The sequence below is a fragment of the Cryptotermes secundus genome, unplaced genomic scaffold (genome assembly GCF_002891405.2).
Source record: "Cryptotermes secundus unplaced genomic scaffold, Csec_1.0 scaffold380, whole genome shotgun sequence".
Classification (NCBI taxonomy): Eukaryota; Metazoa; Arthropoda; class Insecta; order Blattodea; family Kalotermitidae; genus Cryptotermes; species Cryptotermes secundus.
Window position 1 is genome coordinate 51,137 of NW_019742966.1, and position 18,069 is coordinate 69,205.

At 40.5% G+C, this 18,069-nt stretch overlaps 2 protein-coding genes across 3 annotated transcripts; both read left to right on the top strand.

Moving 5' to 3' along the window:
* The first annotated feature begins 351 nt into the window (after nucleotides 1–351).
* Nucleotides 352–7,114, top strand: LOC111873485 (farnesol dehydrogenase-like). Its single transcript, XM_023868240.2, has 6 exons — nucleotides 352–523; nucleotides 1,666–1,834; nucleotides 2,777–2,906; nucleotides 3,354–3,477; nucleotides 5,144–5,296; nucleotides 6,912–7,114. Exons 1-6 carry the CDS (start codon nucleotides 392–394, stop codon nucleotides 6,951–6,953), a joined length of 750 nt encoding a protein of 249 aa, XP_023724008.1. The 5' UTR covers nucleotides 352–391; the 3' UTR covers nucleotides 6,954–7,114.
* A 2,342-nt stretch (nucleotides 7,115–9,456) lies between these two features.
* Nucleotides 9,457–16,930, top strand: LOC111873483 (farnesol dehydrogenase-like). 2 transcript variants are annotated; one of them, XM_023868237.2, is made up of 7 exons: nucleotides 9,457–9,623; nucleotides 10,801–10,973; nucleotides 12,149–12,317; nucleotides 13,263–13,392; nucleotides 14,091–14,214; nucleotides 15,897–16,049; nucleotides 16,693–16,930. In XM_023868237.2, exons 2-7 carry the CDS (start codon nucleotides 10,842–10,844, stop codon nucleotides 16,732–16,734), a joined length of 750 nt encoding a protein of 249 aa, XP_023724005.1. In that variant the 5' UTR covers nucleotides 9,457–9,623; nucleotides 10,801–10,841; the 3' UTR covers nucleotides 16,735–16,930. The 2 variants fall into 2 exon arrangements, with proteins under 2 accessions (XP_023724005.1, XP_023724006.1); XM_023868238.2 differs by having other exon boundaries at nucleotides 9,457–9,617.
* The last annotated feature ends 1,139 nt before the right edge of the window (nucleotides 16,931–18,069 follow it).

Here is an 18,069-nt window from a genome sequence, read left to right on the forward strand (position 1 = left end):
GAAATTAAAATTACCGAGAATTAATTAGAAATAAATTTCATGGTCATGTATAATCATCCAAATAAATAAGGGCTCAGAATGATCAGCGTCAAATATCATTGAAAAGGCTATGGCTGATTCCTTATGCAAATCCTCTAATATCACGTCCTCCATTTCGACGGTTTAATAACGCATGCAGTTGAAAAGGTGAAGTTCTTAAATAAACAAAGAAGCCACTGCTTAAAACAGACATCGATGGAAAACAGTGTTCCATTTCAGAACATTGAAAGATGACAAGAATGTGCCAGCTTAAATAATGTATGTGTTAATTCAAAGATCTTATAACTAATCTAAAACTGTATTAATTTCAGGGAGATTCTATTATAAAAACTAATTACAAGTGACATCAACAATGCAGCGTTGGTCAGGGCGCGTTGCCGTGGTAACAGGAGCCAGTGCTGGGATAGGAGCAGCCATCGCTGAAGAACTTGTGAAGAAAGGACTCAAAGTGGTGGGACTGGCACGCAGAGTGGAGAGGGTTGAGGTGAGAGGAGCAGTACACTAACTCAAACTAAGATGTATACTTTTATACACTTACCATATTTACCAACACAACTGAATACGGAAACAAAAATAAAAGGAATATTTTTATAATATTTAATTGAAAAGTATTTCCTTGTATTTACAGTATTTTTATAAACAAAAATACTGTCTTATGGGTAACACCGTGTAGTTCGACCGGATAGTGAACGTCTATCAGGCTACACGTCGACATATCCCAGAGTAAGCACAGCATGAAGATCAGAAACAAGATATTTCATAATCAGTATTACTGCACTTTCAAAGTCTGTACATCATCTGGTGTTCTAAGGAACATGACGCTTGAAGTCAAGTAATTCTGGTAAGTTCCTTCTAACTGACCCAACAGAGTAGGTCCCCCAATAGCAACTGAAAACGAAAACAGATCCATTTTCAGAAACACTGTGTTCTTTTGAGTACTACGAATGATGGAGTCCAAAAACACATAACCTACAATGTTGTATATCATCGTTAGAACATTTTAAAAGTCTATATAATATTCTTTCGCTCGTGGTGTTGAAAGTGATGTACTGTGGAAAACACGGTACATTTCTGTTACGCTAAAATCTTCATTACTATGAACTGAGATGTTTCAAAAACTATTATTCTGGACTTTTTCAATAGTCAAAATTTATTAAAACCACTGACTTTCGGAAGTTGGTTTCATTTGCGTCTCCAGGTGAACAGGATACGAGGGAAAAACTATTCTGTTGGGCCCTTTGGTACAGCTGTTATTAAGACCAAATGAAATTGGGAACATAACCTATTTCAGAATCGTGGCGGTTTTAATAAACTTGGACGATGTGTGAAATCCAAAGTAATAAATTTAATCAACGGAAGATTTCCTTCAACTCAATATAATCTTGAAGATTTCTTACCGTTTAGGACATAACGCCGTTTGCACCTCACAACACGGAACTCTTCAAAACCACCGCAGTGACATTCTCAAACCCAACACAGCATTTCCTTCTTGGTCATTTCATTTACTAATTGCGCACTACATGACTCATACAGCAACCTCTGAAGGAGGCAAGCGCCTTGATTAGAATACTCTGCGATCCGTTCTGCAGTCCTCACATTAACGCTCATGCGTGTGTAATTTTTCAGGAAAACGCAAAGTTGCTCCGATCTGAACCAGGGAAGCTGCATCCACTCAAATGTGACGTCAGCAACGAATCAGATGTTAAGGAGGCCTTCAAATGGGTCAAGTCAAACCTGGGTGCAGTGGACATCCTCGTCAATAACGCCGGGGTAGGCGACTTCAACAATCTTACAGGTAAATTGTTTGTGAACGAAATGTTAACAATTTGCTGTCACACTTTCATTGACGAAGACTTTCTGTCTCTCGTTTAATATGGCTCAACAAGAATTCAAGATGGAATTTACTTCTTCGGATATAATGCCGTTCCTAACACATGTCACACGAAAACTTATAAGGGCTGAAGTGAATAATGAAATGTAAATCACTTGTAGGAAATGTATTGAATGCCTGCTCACAGGTTAGATAATTGTCCGTACATAGGCCCAAAGAAGCGTTTAAAACACTTTTCATTTCTTTATACAAAAATCTAATTGTTTTAAAATGCCTCAATGACTTTACAGGCGAGAATACATATAGAGAACAGAAAGCATGATAATCGCATAAGCCTACTACTATTCTTTTTCCAAAAATGAGGAAAGCAGGCTAAAAATATGTTCAAAGGGAATTTATTACTCGTGATCTACTCAGATCCTGCTAACAAGCTTATGTAGACCCTGTAACACAGAGCAGCCACCCGTATTTTCCACTCACAAGCGTCAACTGGCAGTGTGAAGCAAATTAGTACACTCTACAATTTCTGCTGGGTTTGAGGGCTCTCACAGCGGTGACTATGAAGTGTTCTGTCTTCTGGGATGTTATGCTACGTATCCAGTAAAAGTCAACCGATATTTCGAAAGAACATGTGGTCTCCAGCTTCAAGGTCGAAGAGTATGATAAGAAAGAAAGCAACATGAAGCAGGCATCAGACGGAACCTGAAGATGAAAGCAATATATTTGTTCGAAACTTGGTTTGATTTTCACCTGACTACACGGCGATACACCTCAGAAGAGAGAGAACTATAAGCTTATTTTTGATTGCGTATTTCAGCACCAAGTTTAAACTTTAGGAATCCTGTAATTGCCTTAAGAAATTTGAAGCTGTTTCCTGTATACAGTATAAGGCACTGCGGTTTACAGACGGGCCTCCGGAGAAGTGGAGGAACATCATAGACATTAATGTTCTGGGCCTCAGTATGTGCACAAGAGAAGCCATTCAGAGCATGCGGGAGAAGGCGGTGGATGACGGTCACATTATTAACATTAACAGGTACGTAGCGAGAATCTGTCTGTTTGAGATTCGATGTTCTGAAGAGAACTATGGTCCAGGATGGGACGCCATGTGGTTTGGTAGGGGCTCATCGCCGTTTCAGAAGAAGGTATTGCATCCATCCTCAGGACTGAAGAGAAGACAGAGAAAGCAATGAGCCTCAGCTTGAGGTAACCTGAGCCTATTCTTTGTCCGTAAATGTTTAGTACGTTTATTCTAAACGTCAGAAAATTCACACCAGATTATACTGCGTCACATCCCAGATCACAGTATCCTACTTTACGTACATTTGTGATTATTAATAATGCATTTCTTCACTACAGCATTGTGTCACATGAATCTAAACATTTTCACGAGCATTCTAATTGTAACTTATTTTCTCCAGTCAAAGTCACCATACCAAAATCACGTTGTATTGAAGCCATGTAACTCTGTCTACTTGCGCAGCGTTCTTGGCCACGGAACCCCCGCCGCCCTTTTCATGTATGCTGCCTCAAAACACGCCGTCACAGTGCTGACAGAGGGACTCCGACGGGAACTGGTCCAGCAAAAATCTAAAATCCGTGTCACTGTGAGTATTCAATTAACTGTCCTCATCGAAGAGGACAGTGTGCGAAAGATGACGTTAATATTTAACCCGACTTGAAACTTCATTGCAACAACACATTCAGACATTTTCATGTTTTCAACAATCATAAAATTGTCTCTAAGTCATACTTGGAGCCAGGCTAGCGCAGTCGATACAGCGACCGGCTACGGGTTGGAAAGGCGTGAAGTTGGAGTTCGATTCTCTATAGGGGCAAATTTTCCTCTTCTTCACGTCGTCGGTTCTGCGGCACACCAATTCTCCTATCCAATCGTTACAGGGGAGTTTGTCTCCGGGGGGTAACGAGGCCAGAGTGTGAAGACGACCACTCATCTTCATCCAGTGTCGAGGTCAAGAAAACATGGATCTTACACCTGCTCCCCCACAAGCCTTCATGGGGTACTGCTTAATTAGTTAAACACTTTTATCTGCCTGATATTCCCCTGTAAATTTTAACATAAAGGACAGGAATGTGAATGCCAATAAAACTGTCCCTGTAACAGGCCGTGATAGCCCATAAAATTGTGAGAGTTCGATGCTCCCAAATCTTCTAGACAGTCGACCCATGGATGGCTGTAAGGCTCTCAGCCTTATACTCGCCGCCTGCCATTTTACACCCCAGGATAATTCCTGCCACTCATTTCTCTTAGAGGCTGAATCGATCCCAGGGCCATAGTGTGGCTAGAAGGATAAGGTGAATTGTAAAATCCAATAACCTCATTGGGATTCGATCCCGCGACCTTCCAGCTTGTAGCATAGTGGCTCAACCAACTGCGCTACCGCGTGCCCCAATGAATGGCAAGAGGATGGGGAAATAAAAAGTATACGAACGGAAAACGGAAACGGAGAAGAGTGGAAATGAAAAAGGTAAGAACGAGACACAAAAGAAGACTTTATAGAAAAATTCTAGTTCATACAAATTGTACAATAAAATAATTTGAGATGCATCCCGTCGAATTTATATGGGATATTTTATCAGTGACTACAGCGGAACCTCTGTTATCCGAACAGTATTACCACCATCACCTTAAAAAATTGCACACTTTCTTGCAGTAAAAACTCATGTGAATCACAATATTACTGTCCTGCATTATTAGGTGGTGTGACATGTAAGCCGCTTATAGTTCCCAGTGCCAGGGGTGTAGTCGAACTTTCCAGAGTTCCAGTAATTGTTCATAAAACAGAATATGTCTAGAAATCTTCAGGACACATAACAATAATAAAAATTGTCATTACTTTTGCTTTAAATCCAGTATTCCGAATGATTCAAGGATTCGAACACACAACTGTTTTATATTCTTTTCCTTATAGGGGTGGGACTAAGTCCACTTGGTACTGCGGCCACTTCTGACCTATTTTACCAGCCTCAGATGATACATGAGGGTGACTGTGGAATGAAGATTGGCAGGGGAATCCGAAGTACTCGGAGAAAATCTGCCCCAGCGCAAATCTGTCCACCACAAATTTCACATGAACAGAACTGGAGGGAACTCGGGCCGCCGCGGTGGGAAACCAGCGACTAACACATTCAGCTATGCAACTGCCTCTGTTTTAATTATTTCTGATTATCGAGGTTTCAGTCTATTCGAAAATAGAACGCATCATAAAACAGTTCGCAATTATGACGAAGAATTTCTTAATCTTTTGACAGAGCATTAGTCCAGGAGCGGTTAAGACGGAATTCATTGCAGCATCGGGTGTTCCGAAGGAGTTTCTGGAACATTTAAAGAATATTCCGTTCCTGGAAGCTAGGGATGTTGCCGATTCGGTGATGTATGTTCTCGGAACTCCACCACATGTACAGGTAAGAGTATGAACCTTCATAACAAATAGCTCAGGTTTAAACAAAAGCTTACCAACTCAACAGTTTTGGGTTTGGGTCTGATGACTGGTTTGTTTACATTAATACATAAGAATCGCCGGATATTTAGGCATCTACAAATTGGTGACTGCTCACATGATGATGGTGATAACATTAACTACAAGACAACAGCAGCAGGAGAACCAAAGCCCACTATTCTACAAGATCCGGAACTAACAGCCTTGCAACTCAACCCCCTAAGATCGATCTAATATTCTAGAACTCTCTAGAACAGGTTTCCTTGCCAAAAGTCGTTATGCATTTCCATCCCAGCTATATGACCAATCCACATAACTTGTCTGACTTCGTATTCCAACAACAGTACCGGCTTTGGGGCCCACTCAATCTGTTATCCAATTAAAAAGTCCTTTTGTTCTGGGGTTAAAGCGGTCGGGCGTGAGGCTGACCACTTATTTTTCAACTACAAGGATATGTGCAATTGTACTTCCACTGCCCCATTCGTCTTTACTGTGTGGCGTTTAATTAATTAAACACAGGCATCATATTCACAATCGTACACGAACAATACAAGGAAAGATGTCTGAAGTACCAAAATATTTTCCCGATGTATTTTCACACAGATAATTTGTGTTCATGTCGCATACTAAAAAACAACATTTCTCACATACACATCACAACTGACAACATTAATAACCTACACGCCGATCTACAGACTATACACTAAAGCGACTGCGAAAGCTGACCTGAAATGAAACATGTATTTTCGAGACGCGTTCCTTACGATTCTGGATTAGTTCACTAACCTAGATGTTCATTTATTACAGACAGAATCATACTGCAGCAAAGCAGATACCAACGCCACACTCAGGCAAAGAGATAGAGCCATTCTGATCGCTTGTGTCCACTGTTTCCTCTAATAAATAAGAAACTGTGAAGCCCCTAATTATGTAATTTCCTCCATTCTTTTGTTACTCCTTTTCTCGTATGCCCATATATACTTCGCTGCATGGAAACAAATTGCATTCCTGCTAACTGTTCACTATAGACACCACATCATGTGTGACTGTATCATCTCTGAAAGCTGCAAATGCGATCTGCATGCCTATTCACTTATACACTAATTCGTTACTACACTAACCGTAATGGTTAACCGTCTACACGAAAAACTGTACGTGGTATAACAGCAAATACTAACTAATTTTGCTTTACGTCTAAAAGAAAACATGACATGTTTCGTTCATTATTGATCATTACCAGGTACAAAACATTACAAACAATAGATAAATTAAGAAACGCACATATTTCCGTTGGAACGTTGCCTGGCTATGGCCGCCTCTTCTTCTCCCTCCACTATTCCGACTTTCAGCCGTCATGCCACAATAGCTTACTGTAGGTGTGAAGAGGCTGTACAGCTACTTAGATTCCTCTTGACGCCGTACAGTATGTTAGGGGCATGATCAAAATGGCACAACTGCACTTTTCGCTGAGAGATGAGGACAGGAGGTTGCGTAAATTTTGATATTACTTTTCGGGGTCGCTGTATCAAGAAATTTGAGAATACCTGAACGAAATGCCCGTACTTCCGTTTGCGTTTCAGATCCACGAACTCATCATAAAGCCTGTTGGAGAACAAGGGTAAGGGCAGCAACTATGATGGATTGCGAGGGCAGAAGCAGAAGCCCAGCCAAGAACACCTTGGTTCGAAACGTACCCTGTAATAGGGGCATGATGCAACAGTCTGAAGAATATTGTGCAGTGGCCTATTAAAAACTGCAGAAACTGTGGAATGTTATATGTCTAATAAATACAAAATATACAATCGTGATTAAATTATTTTACTCTTATTTTTGCCGACTTTCCTTATTTTGAAAAAGTAAAAGTGGTCTTATGTGGTCACCATGCCGTTTGTATGTCTTTACATCCGCCCCTATTAATTTTGCAATTGCTGAAGCAAACTTCACGAAACTTGATACGTATATCATGCCATCTGAGTCCGTCTCAACGACGTGAATGGTGAGCTTCACTCCCTGACCGATCCGAGTATATGGCATAAAAGAAGTCACCAAGACCCATTTTACAGGAGGCTATGTTGGGAACAGAATGTCTTGTCCTATTTTTAATATTATTATTATTATTATTATTATTATTATTATTATTATTATTATTATTATGAGGCAGATACAAAAATAATGAAGAAAATGAAATGAAATATCTCCTCTACAGACATACAGATATTATTAGCCTAATACTACGAACCTACTCAGGGAAAGCGTCGATTTTCACATGACGGACTATTCTATAAATGAAATGTTCTCGGGCATTCGTTAGCATCTGACGTCAGAGTTCAAAATGTCAATGGCTTTTCCAGCCCACTTGTCTCAGGCCCCTTACTCAGTTCTGTAATCATTTTTCACAGTCGGTATGACTTGTTGGACGAGTGATCAGCTCGTCGCAGAGCCGGTACCTAAACAAAGGACAATGCAAACGTACTAGAATAAACACACACACACACACACACTAAACATCCATGATCTGAATGGGATTCGAACAGGCGATCTCAGCGTCAGAGCGAAGAGAGTTCATGCCTTAGACCTTGCGGCTACTGTGACCGGCAAAATCAGGTGACTGCCCGAAAATATTTCATTCTGCTTAACTGGAGAGAAAACTTCAGGTTTAGACAACTACATTAAACACAATAGTATGCCACTTTAATTTAAGAGATTTCTAAACATTATGCAATTCAGTGTAATAATATTAGTAACAAACAAAGCAGGGGCGGCCCGCGTATAGGCACTGTGGAACTGCAGCACCCCCAATTTCCACTTGATATTATCGATAAAATTTATATAATGAGTCCTTTTTTCTTTAATTCTTTCTTTATACTTGTACAATACAATATATAATCCTTAAGCTTAATGTCAGTAGCCAAATCTTTGTATGGGAACTGTGCGTTTCACAGTTCCAGCGGCGAGGTGTTTGTTGACTGTGCGCATGCGCACATAGGAAACTACACGCGAGGCTGCAAGGGTGAGCGAGCACTGCAGGAACGACAGTGCCAACCGGTGCCGACCCTGGCGTGCTGATGGAAGGTAGTTTTTTTATTCCGCGTGTGTTTTGCTTAAAAACCGTGTACCATATTGTTGAATATGAGTTAATTTTAGAATTAGATTATTATCCTGCTTCCAGCTATTCTATTTGATTCATTTTTTCGGTTCTTTTATTTAACAGAAAACTTTAACCATGGCCTTGCATCCCCGAGAAATAAGTTATGTGACTGTAAGTGAACTTCAACAGCTTATGTTTTCACAACTGTCTCTCCATGAGAAAGTTGCAGGTAGGAAAAGAGGTCGTTTAACACCTGATATTCTAATATCTCAGCCAGGCATAAGAAAGAACAAGAAATATATTCGTAGCTTTAATTCTGAATGGTACAAACGGAAACGTTGGCTTTGCGGCTGTGAAGTAAAAAATGCACTGTTTTGCTTCCCGTGTTTGCTGTTTGGGGGTGATGTAACGTGGACAAAAGATGGTTTTAGAAATATAAACAAAATTAAAGAAAACACTGAAAAGCATGAGAAGTCAAAGAAGCACGTTGATAATGTAGTTTCACTGTCACATTTAGGAACCGTAAGTATTAAGGAGAAACTTAGTGAGGCATACAGACTTTCAATCAATGAGCATAATATAAAGGTTAAACGAAAGGATTTCATTTTTAAATGAATAGATTAAGCTTGAACTGTAACAATTTAGGTTAAAGTAAGTAAAATATGTTTGATTTTGTTCTTTTAGGAATTTATCAAGTCTATGAATAAATTTTCCTTTTATACATTTTTGTTTCCTTTTATACAATTTTAAAATAAAGTTTACAAATTTTCTGGAGAAGCACCCCCACTAATTTTGGCTACAAGCCGCCACTGAAACAAAGTGCAAACAAACTGATTGGTTTGCAGTATAACTTACATGATAAGATAAATGCTTAAATTTAACGGTCAATATATGACTTGCATGAATATAGTGATGTTGGAACTGCCTGTCCTTTAAAGGAATAAGAAACAAGACTGATGGCAAAGCATAAGATCTACGCATGCGTGAATGCGGGATACCGATATTGCATCTTGTTATCTGTTGAAGGAAACACAAACTCATACATACGTGTATTACACCACTAGAAAGAAGTAGTAACTCAGTACAGATGTGATACATCAAATTTATGTCAGATTACAGGTTACATAAAAAGGTGCCAAGAGGCTTCATATTAGTCAGCAGCAAAGTCAGATCGACAACTGCAGTGGTGTTCCAGAAGGTGCAAGTATGTTGAGCTTAGTTAAGTTAGTTGTGTCAGTGCTCTAAGTATCATGGTGTGTCAACAGGTCTGTGGAGACAAAACGAGACATGTACTGTGTTGGAAGAATGTTACTCAGTGGCAATGTCCAATTCACAATACCTGGGACCTTGTCTACTCCCCCATATATGCACATTTCATGTCTGAATATGAGACGATTGGGTTTTAGATAAAGGAATAACTTTAGATGAGTATACACTTATTTTCTTATTAAAACAAACAACCAAACATTGAGCGATGGGACAATTAGGTTTTCTTAACAAGGTCTGAATTCGTCTCCATTTCAGGCCGGTAAAACTAATTCTGACCGCCTCTGTCGTCTAGTGGTCTGAGTTCATGCCTAGAGATACAGAGGACCCAGGGTCGATTCCCGTCGCTACAAGACTTTCTGAGAATTAGTGTGTCTGGAAAGGGGTCCGCTCAGCCTCGTGAAGAAAAATGAGGAGCAATTTCAAGGATATAGCGGGTCCGGCCTAGAAAACAGAGATTAACGGTCGTGGGTATCCGCTGCGCTTACAACGTGACACCCTCTATCTGCAAAGTTGGAACTAACTTCGCCGACAAGCGGCGGTCGCTCGGTCGGTATAGTTCGCTTGCGGGCTACAGGCCACGGAGTTTGTTTCGAAAACTAATTCTGGTTGTTAGTTATATATTATTTTAACCCTGCTTTTAAACAGAAAGATGGCTAGGAGAAAATAGGATTAGGCCAAGCTGAAAAACAACATGAAGTTGAAAGCAAGCTCTGCTGAAGATCAAGGCGATATATTCCTCCGAAACATCGGTTAAGTTTCATCGGACTACACGGCATAATACCTCAGAGGATACAAGTTATTATATCTTAGATTTACATGTTTTGCCTCAGCCTCTTCATACAAATTCTGAGACAATATCATTGAAAAGGCTAGGGCTGATTCCTTATGCAAATCTTCCAATATCACGTCCTCCTTTTCGAAGGTTTAATAACGCATGCAGTTGAAAATGTGAAGTTCTTAAATAAACAAAGGACCCACTGCTTAAAACAGACATAGATGAAAAACAGTGCTCCATTTCAGAACATTTAAAGATGACAAGAATGTGCCAGCTTAAATAATGTACATGTTAATTCAAAGAACTTATAACTCATCTAAAAGTGTATTAATTTCAGGGAGATTCTGTTATAAAAACTAATTACAAGTGAAGTCAACAATGGAGCGTTGGTCAGGGCGTGTTGCCGTGGTAACAGGAGCCAGTGCTGGGATAGGAGCAGCCATCGCTGAAGAACTCGTGAAGAAAGGACTGAAAGTGGTAGGACTGGCGCGCAGAGTGGAGAGGGTTGAGGTGAGCGAGCAGTACACTAACTCAAACTAAGGTCTATGCTTTCATACAACTGTCATATTTACCCGAAATGACGCACGTTCTTCCATATTAACACATCATAAATTTAGCACTGGCACACATACAATATGGCAACACAATCATCAATTATTATTTTTATATTATTTAAATGATTTCGTACTTCCCTTTATTTGTAGTACATTTTATTATGAAAAATACTATCTTATGGGATATAACATCGTGTAGTCCGGCTGAATAGTGAACGTCTATGAGGCTACACGGCGTCATATCCTATAGTAAGCACAGTAAGAAGATAAAAACAACATAATTCATAATGAGGATTACGGAACTGTTAGAATCTGTACATCATCTGCTATTCTAAAGAACATGACGCTTGAAGTCAAGTAATTCTGGTTAGTTCCTACTAACTGACCCAACAGAGTAGGTCCTCCGCTAGCAACTGAAAACGAAAACAGATCCATTTTCAGAAAAACTGTGTTCTTTAGAGTGCTACAAATGATGGAGTCCAAAAATGCATAATCTACAATGTTCTATATCATCGTTAGAACATTTTAGAATGATTATATAATATTCTTTTGCTCGTGGTGTTGAAAATGATGTACTGTGGAAAACAAGGTACATTTCTGTTACGCTAAAATCTTCATGACTATGAATTGAGATGTTTCAAACTCTATTCTGGACTTTTCAATCGTCAAAATTTATTAAAACCACTGACTTTCGGAAGTTGGTTTCACTTGCGTCTTCAGGTGAACAGGATACGAGGGAAAAACTATTCTGTTGGGCACTTTGGTACAGCTGTCGTTAAGACCAAATGAAATTGGGAACATAACCTATTTCAGAATGGTGGCGGTTTTAATAAATTTGGACGAAGTGTGAAATCCAAAGTAATAAATTTAATCAACGCAAGATTATCTTGAAGATTTCTTACCGTTTAGGACATAACGCCGTTTGCACCTCACAACACGGAACTCTTCAAAACCACCGCAGTGACATTCTCAAACCGAACATAGCATTTCCTTCTTGGTCATTTCATTTACTAATTGCGCACCACACGACTCACACAGCAACCTCTGAAGGATGCAGGCGCCTTGATTAGAATACCCTGCGATCCGTTCTGCAGTCCTCACATTAACGCTCATGCGTGTGTAATTTTTCAGGAGAACGCAAAGTTGCTCCGATCTGAACCAGGGAAGCTGCATCCACTCAAATGTGACGTCAGTAAGGAATCAGATGTTAAGGAGGCCTTCAAATGGGTCAAGTCAAACCTGGGTGTAGTGGACATCCTCGTCAATAATGCCGGGGTATGCGACTTCAACAATCTTACAGGTAAATTGTTTGTGAACGAAATGTTAACAATTTGCTGCCACATTTTCATTGACGAAGACTTTCTGTCTCTCGTTTATTATGGCTGACCGCGGATATGCGATTGCGTTTATTTCTTCGGATATAATGCCGTTCCTAACACGAGTCACACGAAAACTAGCAAGGATGAAATTAATAACGAATTGAAAATCACTTGTATAGAATGTATTGAATATCTATGCACAGAATGAAAGGTTGTCTATACATAGGACCCAAATAAGCGTACAAAACATTTTTTCTTTATACATATCAAAGAGAAAACCTAATCACTTTAGAACGTTTCACTGACGATAGAGACGAAAATATATACAGACACACACAGCATGACATTCGCAATGGACTATATGTACTTTTCTTTATATGAGGAAAGCAGGCTAAAAAAATGTTCAAAGGGAATTTATTACTCGTGATCTACTCAGATCCTGCTAACAAGCTTATGTAGACTCTGTAACACAGAGCAGCCTACCCGGACTTTCCACTCACGAGCGTCAACTGGCAGTGTGAAGCAAATTAGTACACTCTACAATTTCTGTTGGGTTTGAGGGCTCTCACAGCGGTGACTATGAAGAGTTCTGTCTTCTGGGATGTTATGCTACGTATCCAGTAAAAGTCAACCGATATTTCGAAGGAACATATGGTCTCCAGCTTCAAGGCTGAAGAGTAAGCTAAGAAAGAAAGCAACATGAAGCAGGCATCAGACGGAACCTGAAGATGGAAGAAATATATTTGTCCGAAACTTGGTTTTATTTTCACCTGACTACATGCCAATACATCTCTGAAGAAAGAGAAAGCTATTATCCTATTCTTGTTTTCAGCAGAAATAAACTTCACGAATCCTGAAACTGAGTTAAAAAAATTTGAAGCTGTTTCCTGTACACAGTTTAAGGCACAATTCATTGTGGTTTACAGACGGGCCACCGGAGAAGTGGAGGAACATCATAGACATTAATGTTCTGGGCCTCAGTATGTGCACAAGAGAAGCCATTCAGAGCATGCGGGAGAAGGCGGTGGATGACGGTCACATTATTAACATTAACAGGTATGTGGCGAGATTCTGTCTCTTTGAGATTTGATGTTCTCACGGAGATAGTTCTGAAGTTCTCTGGTAGAGTTTCATCGCCGTTTCAGAAGAAGGTACTGCATCCATCCTCAGCATAAAGAATCACTGAGAAAGCAATGAGCCTCTGCTTGTGGTTACCTAGGCTTTCATTTTTATTGCTAGTGGGGTGGGACTAAGTCCCTTGTACTGCAGCCACTTCTGGCCTATTGTACCAGCCCCAATTGATAGGCTAGGGTGATTGCGGAGCAATTGGTGGAATGAAGATTGGCAGGGGAAACCGAAGTACTCGGAGAAAACCTGCCCCAGCGCCACTTTGTCCACCACAAATCTCACTTGACCAGAACCGGGATCAAACCCGGGGCGCTGCGATGGGAAGCCAGCGACTAACCGCTTGAGCTATGGTGCGGCCCTTACCTGCGCTTAGTCTTTGTCCCTAAAGATTTAGTACGTTTATTCTAAGGGTCAGAAAATTCATAGCAGATTATACGGCGTCACATCCCAGATCACAGTATCGTACTGTTAATTATATTAATAATGCATTTCTTCACTACAGCATTGTGAGACACGGATCTAAACATTTTCACGAGCCTTCTCATTATAACTTATTCTCTCCAGTCAAAGTCACCATACCAAAATCACGTTGTATTGAAGCCATGTAACTCTCTCTACTTGCGCAGTGTTCTTGGTCACGGAACACCCTTCGCCGCTTTCATGTATGCTGCCTCCAAACACGCCGTCACAGCGCTGACAGAGGGACTCCGACGGGAACTGGTCCAGCAAAAGTCTAAAATCCGTGTCACTGTGAGTATTCAATTAACTGTCCTCATGGAAAACGCAGTTACTTTCAGTGCCTGACAGATGGTGTTAATTGTCAAACGGACTCGAAATATCATTGCAATAACACATTTTCATGTGTTCTACGTATGATTATAAAAGTGTCTCTCAGGGATACTTGGAGTCAGGCTAGAGCACTTGATACAACGACCGGCTACGTGTTGGAGAGCCGAAAAGTCTGAGTTCAAGTCACAGCATGGGCCAGATTTTCCTCTTCTCCACGTCGTCTGTTCTGTGGCACACCCAGCCTCGTATCCAATGTGTACCGCGGCTTTTCTCCGGGAATAAAGCGGCCAGGGAGTGATGCTGACCATTCACCTTCATCTACTGCAGAGGTCAAGAAAACGTGGATCTATATACCCGCTCCATCATATACCTTCATGACGTACTGTTTAATTAGTTAAGCACTTTTATCTGCCTGATATTTCCATATCAATTTGTAACATAAGGGAGAGTGTGGAAAGAATGGGGAAATAAATGTCAATGAAGCTGTTCCTGTAACAGGCCCTGAAGGTCCAAAGGGGTTTCAGACTTCGAGCCTCTCACATTTTGTAGACAATCGGCTTATAGATGTTGGTAAGGTTGTCAGTTTAACGCGCCGGTCACCCTTTACCCCCCCAGGAACATTCCAGGCACTCATTTTTGTTAGAGGTTGAGTCGAACCCAGGGCCATAGTACGGCTGGAAAGATTAGGTGAACTGTAAAATTCAGTGACCTCATCGGGATTCTACCTCGCGACCTTCAGTATTGTAGCACAGTGTCTCAACCAAATAGGCTACCGCGTGCCCCGATGAATGCCAATAGAATGGAGAAATAAAAAGTATGCGAACGGAACACGGAAACGGAGAGGGAAGAAGATACAAAGGTATAAAAGGGGCACAGAGAAGGAATTTATATAAGCAATCCAGTTCACTACACCTTACGTAACAACTGGAGATGTTTCGCATTGAATTTCCATGGGATACTGAGTTAGTAACTCCAGGCAAACCTCGGTTCTCCGAACAGTATCACCAACATCACATTCCAACTGGCAACTCCCAAAATTACACACTTTACTGCAGCATAAACGCATGTGAAACACAGTATTACGTGTTAACTGTCCTGCATCTTTAAGTGGAGAGAGATGCAACCCGGTTGCAGTTCTCATAGCCAGACGCGTAGTCGAACGTTCCAGGGTTCCAGTAATACAGAATGTGTCTAGAAATCTTCAGGACAAATAACTACACTAATAATTGTAATACTTTTGCTTTAAATCTAGTAATCCGAATGATTCAAGGATTCGAACACAACTCTTTTAAATTCTTTTCCTTATAGGGGTGGGACTAAGTCCACTTGGTACTGCGGCCACTTCTGGCCTATTTTACCAGCCCCAGATGATAGGTGAGGGTGATTGTGGAATGAAGTTTGTCTGGGGAATCCGAAATACTCGGAGAAAACCTGCCCCAGCGCCACTTTGTCCACCACAAATCCCACTTGACCAGACCCGAGATCGAACACGGGCCACGGGATGCCAGCGACTAACACCTTCGAATATGACACGGCCTAAGTTTTAATTAATTCTTATTTTCGAGGTTTTACTGTATAGAAAAACACAACGCATCATAAAACAGTTCGCAATTATGACGAAAAATTTCTTAATCTGTTCACAGAGCATTAGTCCAGGAGCGGTTAAGACGGAAATAGCTGAAGCATCAGGTGTTCCGAAGGAGATTCTGGAACAGTATAAGGATAACCCGATCATGGAAGCTAAGGACATCGCCGATTCGGTGATGTATGTTCTCGGAACTCCACCACATGTACAGGTAAGAGTATGAACTTCATAACAAATAGCTCAGGTTTAAACAAAAGCTTACCACCTCAACAGTTTTGGGTTTGGGTCTGATGACTGGTTTGTTTACATTAATACACAAGAATCGCCGGATATTTAGGCATCTACAAAATGGTGACTGCTCACATGATGATGGTGAGAACACTAACTGCAACACAAGAGCAGCAGGAGAACCAAAGCCCACAGTTGTACAAGATCCTGAACTAACAGCCTCGCAGCAATGCCGTAGCTACATGACCAATCCACATAACTTGTCTGGCTTCGTATCCCAACAGCAGTACCGGGGTTCTCTTCTCCAAAGTGTCCAGACCAGGTTTTGGGGCCTCATGAATCTCCTATCCAATGAGTAAAAAAAAGTTCTTTTTCTGGGGTTAAAGTGGTAGGGGGTGAATCTAACCACTTACTTCCCACCTACAATCGTACACAAAAAATACAAGACAAGATGTCTTTACCCCGTTCAGTCTGTTAGGGGCCTGCTCAAAATGGCACAACTTCACTTTTCACTGACAGATGGGGAGAGGAGGTTGCGTAAATTTTGATATTACTTTTCGGGGTCGCTGTATCAAGAATTTTGAGAATATCTGAACAAAACGCCTGTGTTTATGTTTGCTTTTCAGATCCACGAACTCATCATAAAGCCTGTTGGAGAAGAATGGTAATTGAAGGAACTACGTTGGATTGCGAGTGCAGAAGCAGAAGCCCAGCCATGAACACCTTGGTTCGAAATGTACCTTGTAATAGGGGCACAATACAACAGTCTGGAGAATATTGTGCAGGGGCCTATTAAAAACTGCAGAAAGAGTAGAACCTTTATAACAGTCATATAAAAATGAAATATACAATCGTACCCCTATATTTGTCCTAATTTCCTTATTTTGAAAAATTAAAAGTGGGCTTATGCCATCTACATGCCGTCTGTGTGTCTGTATATCCGCCCCTAAAAACTTTGTAATTGCTGAAGCAAACTTTACGAAACTTGGTACTTATATCATGCCACCTGAGTCCGTCTCAATGGCGTGTGTGGCCAGTTGCACTCCCTGACCGATATATCGCATAAAAGAAGTCACCGGACCCATTTTGCAGGAGGCTGTGTTGGGAACAGAATGTCTGGCCCTATCAGGAACCGCGTTCCGATACCTCAGTTAATGAACGTACATAGGGTCAGTGATTTTGGGCTGATACAATTCCATACAGCTGAGCCCTTAGTAACTGATCCTACCCCTTTTAAGGTTTAAAGTGCTACTGCAAAGTTGAAAAGATATAAATCTCCAGGTATTGATCAAAATCCTGGAGAACATATTCAAGCAGGAGGTGAAATATTACGTTCTAAAATCCATAAGCCAACTAACTCTATTTGTATTCAGGAAAAACTGCGTGATCAGTAGAAGGAGTCTATTATTGTACCAGTTCACAAGAAGGGCCATAAAACTGACTGTAGTAATTATAGGGGGATATCACTGCTACCAACTTCATACAAAATTTTATCGAATATTCTTCTTTCAAGGTTATGTACATTACAGATGAAATTATTTGGGATCATCAATGTGGGTTTTGATATAACTGTTTAACTATGGATCAGATATTTTGATCCCGCAAAAGACCGGAGAAAAAACAGTACATCAGGTATTCGCAAACTTCAGGAAAGTCTGTGGATAATTTGGTAGGAAATTATTGTACAATATTCTCAATGAATTTTGGGTACACATAAAACTATTTCGACTGATTAAAATACGTTAAATGGAATACCGTGTCTATATTTCCCGTTCAAAGTGATCTGAAACACTGCGATAATTAATGGTTATTGCATTTCATATTTGCTTTATAATCTGCCTTTATGAAGGTCCAAGGAAACCGGCTGAGACTGAATTTGAATGGAACACTACAGCTTCTTCAGCTTCAGCCGATCATGAAAATCTATCGAGAAATAACATAGATACTGTAAGAAGAAGATGTAGGTGGGTGGATAGATTTAAAATTTATCTCAGAGAAGTACG

Excerpts from the sequence above, each read along its gene's own strand:
- LOC111873485 (XM_023868240.2), top strand. The coding sequence starts at position 392 with ATGCAGCGTTGGTCAGGGCGCGTTGCCGTGGTAACAGGAGCCAGTGCT. Across the intron at positions 524-1,665 it reads GCAGAGTGGAGAGGGTTGAG|GAAAACGCAAAGTTGCTCCG; the intron begins GTGAGAGGAGCA and ends GTAATTTTTCAG. Across the intron at positions 1,835-2,776 it reads CGACTTCAACAATCTTACAG|ACGGGCCTCCGGAGAAGTGG; the intron begins GTAAATTGTTTG and ends TGCGGTTTACAG.
- LOC111873483 (XM_023868237.2), top strand. The coding sequence starts at position 10,842 with ATGGAGCGTTGGTCAGGGCGTGTTGCCGTGGTAACAGGAGCCAGTGCT. Across the intron at positions 12,318-13,262 it reads CGACTTCAACAATCTTACAG|ACGGGCCACCGGAGAAGTGG; the intron begins GTAAATTGTTTG and ends TGTGGTTTACAG. Across the intron at positions 13,393-14,090 it reads CACATTATTAACATTAACAG|TGTTCTTGGTCACGGAACAC; the intron begins GTATGTGGCGAG and ends CTACTTGCGCAG.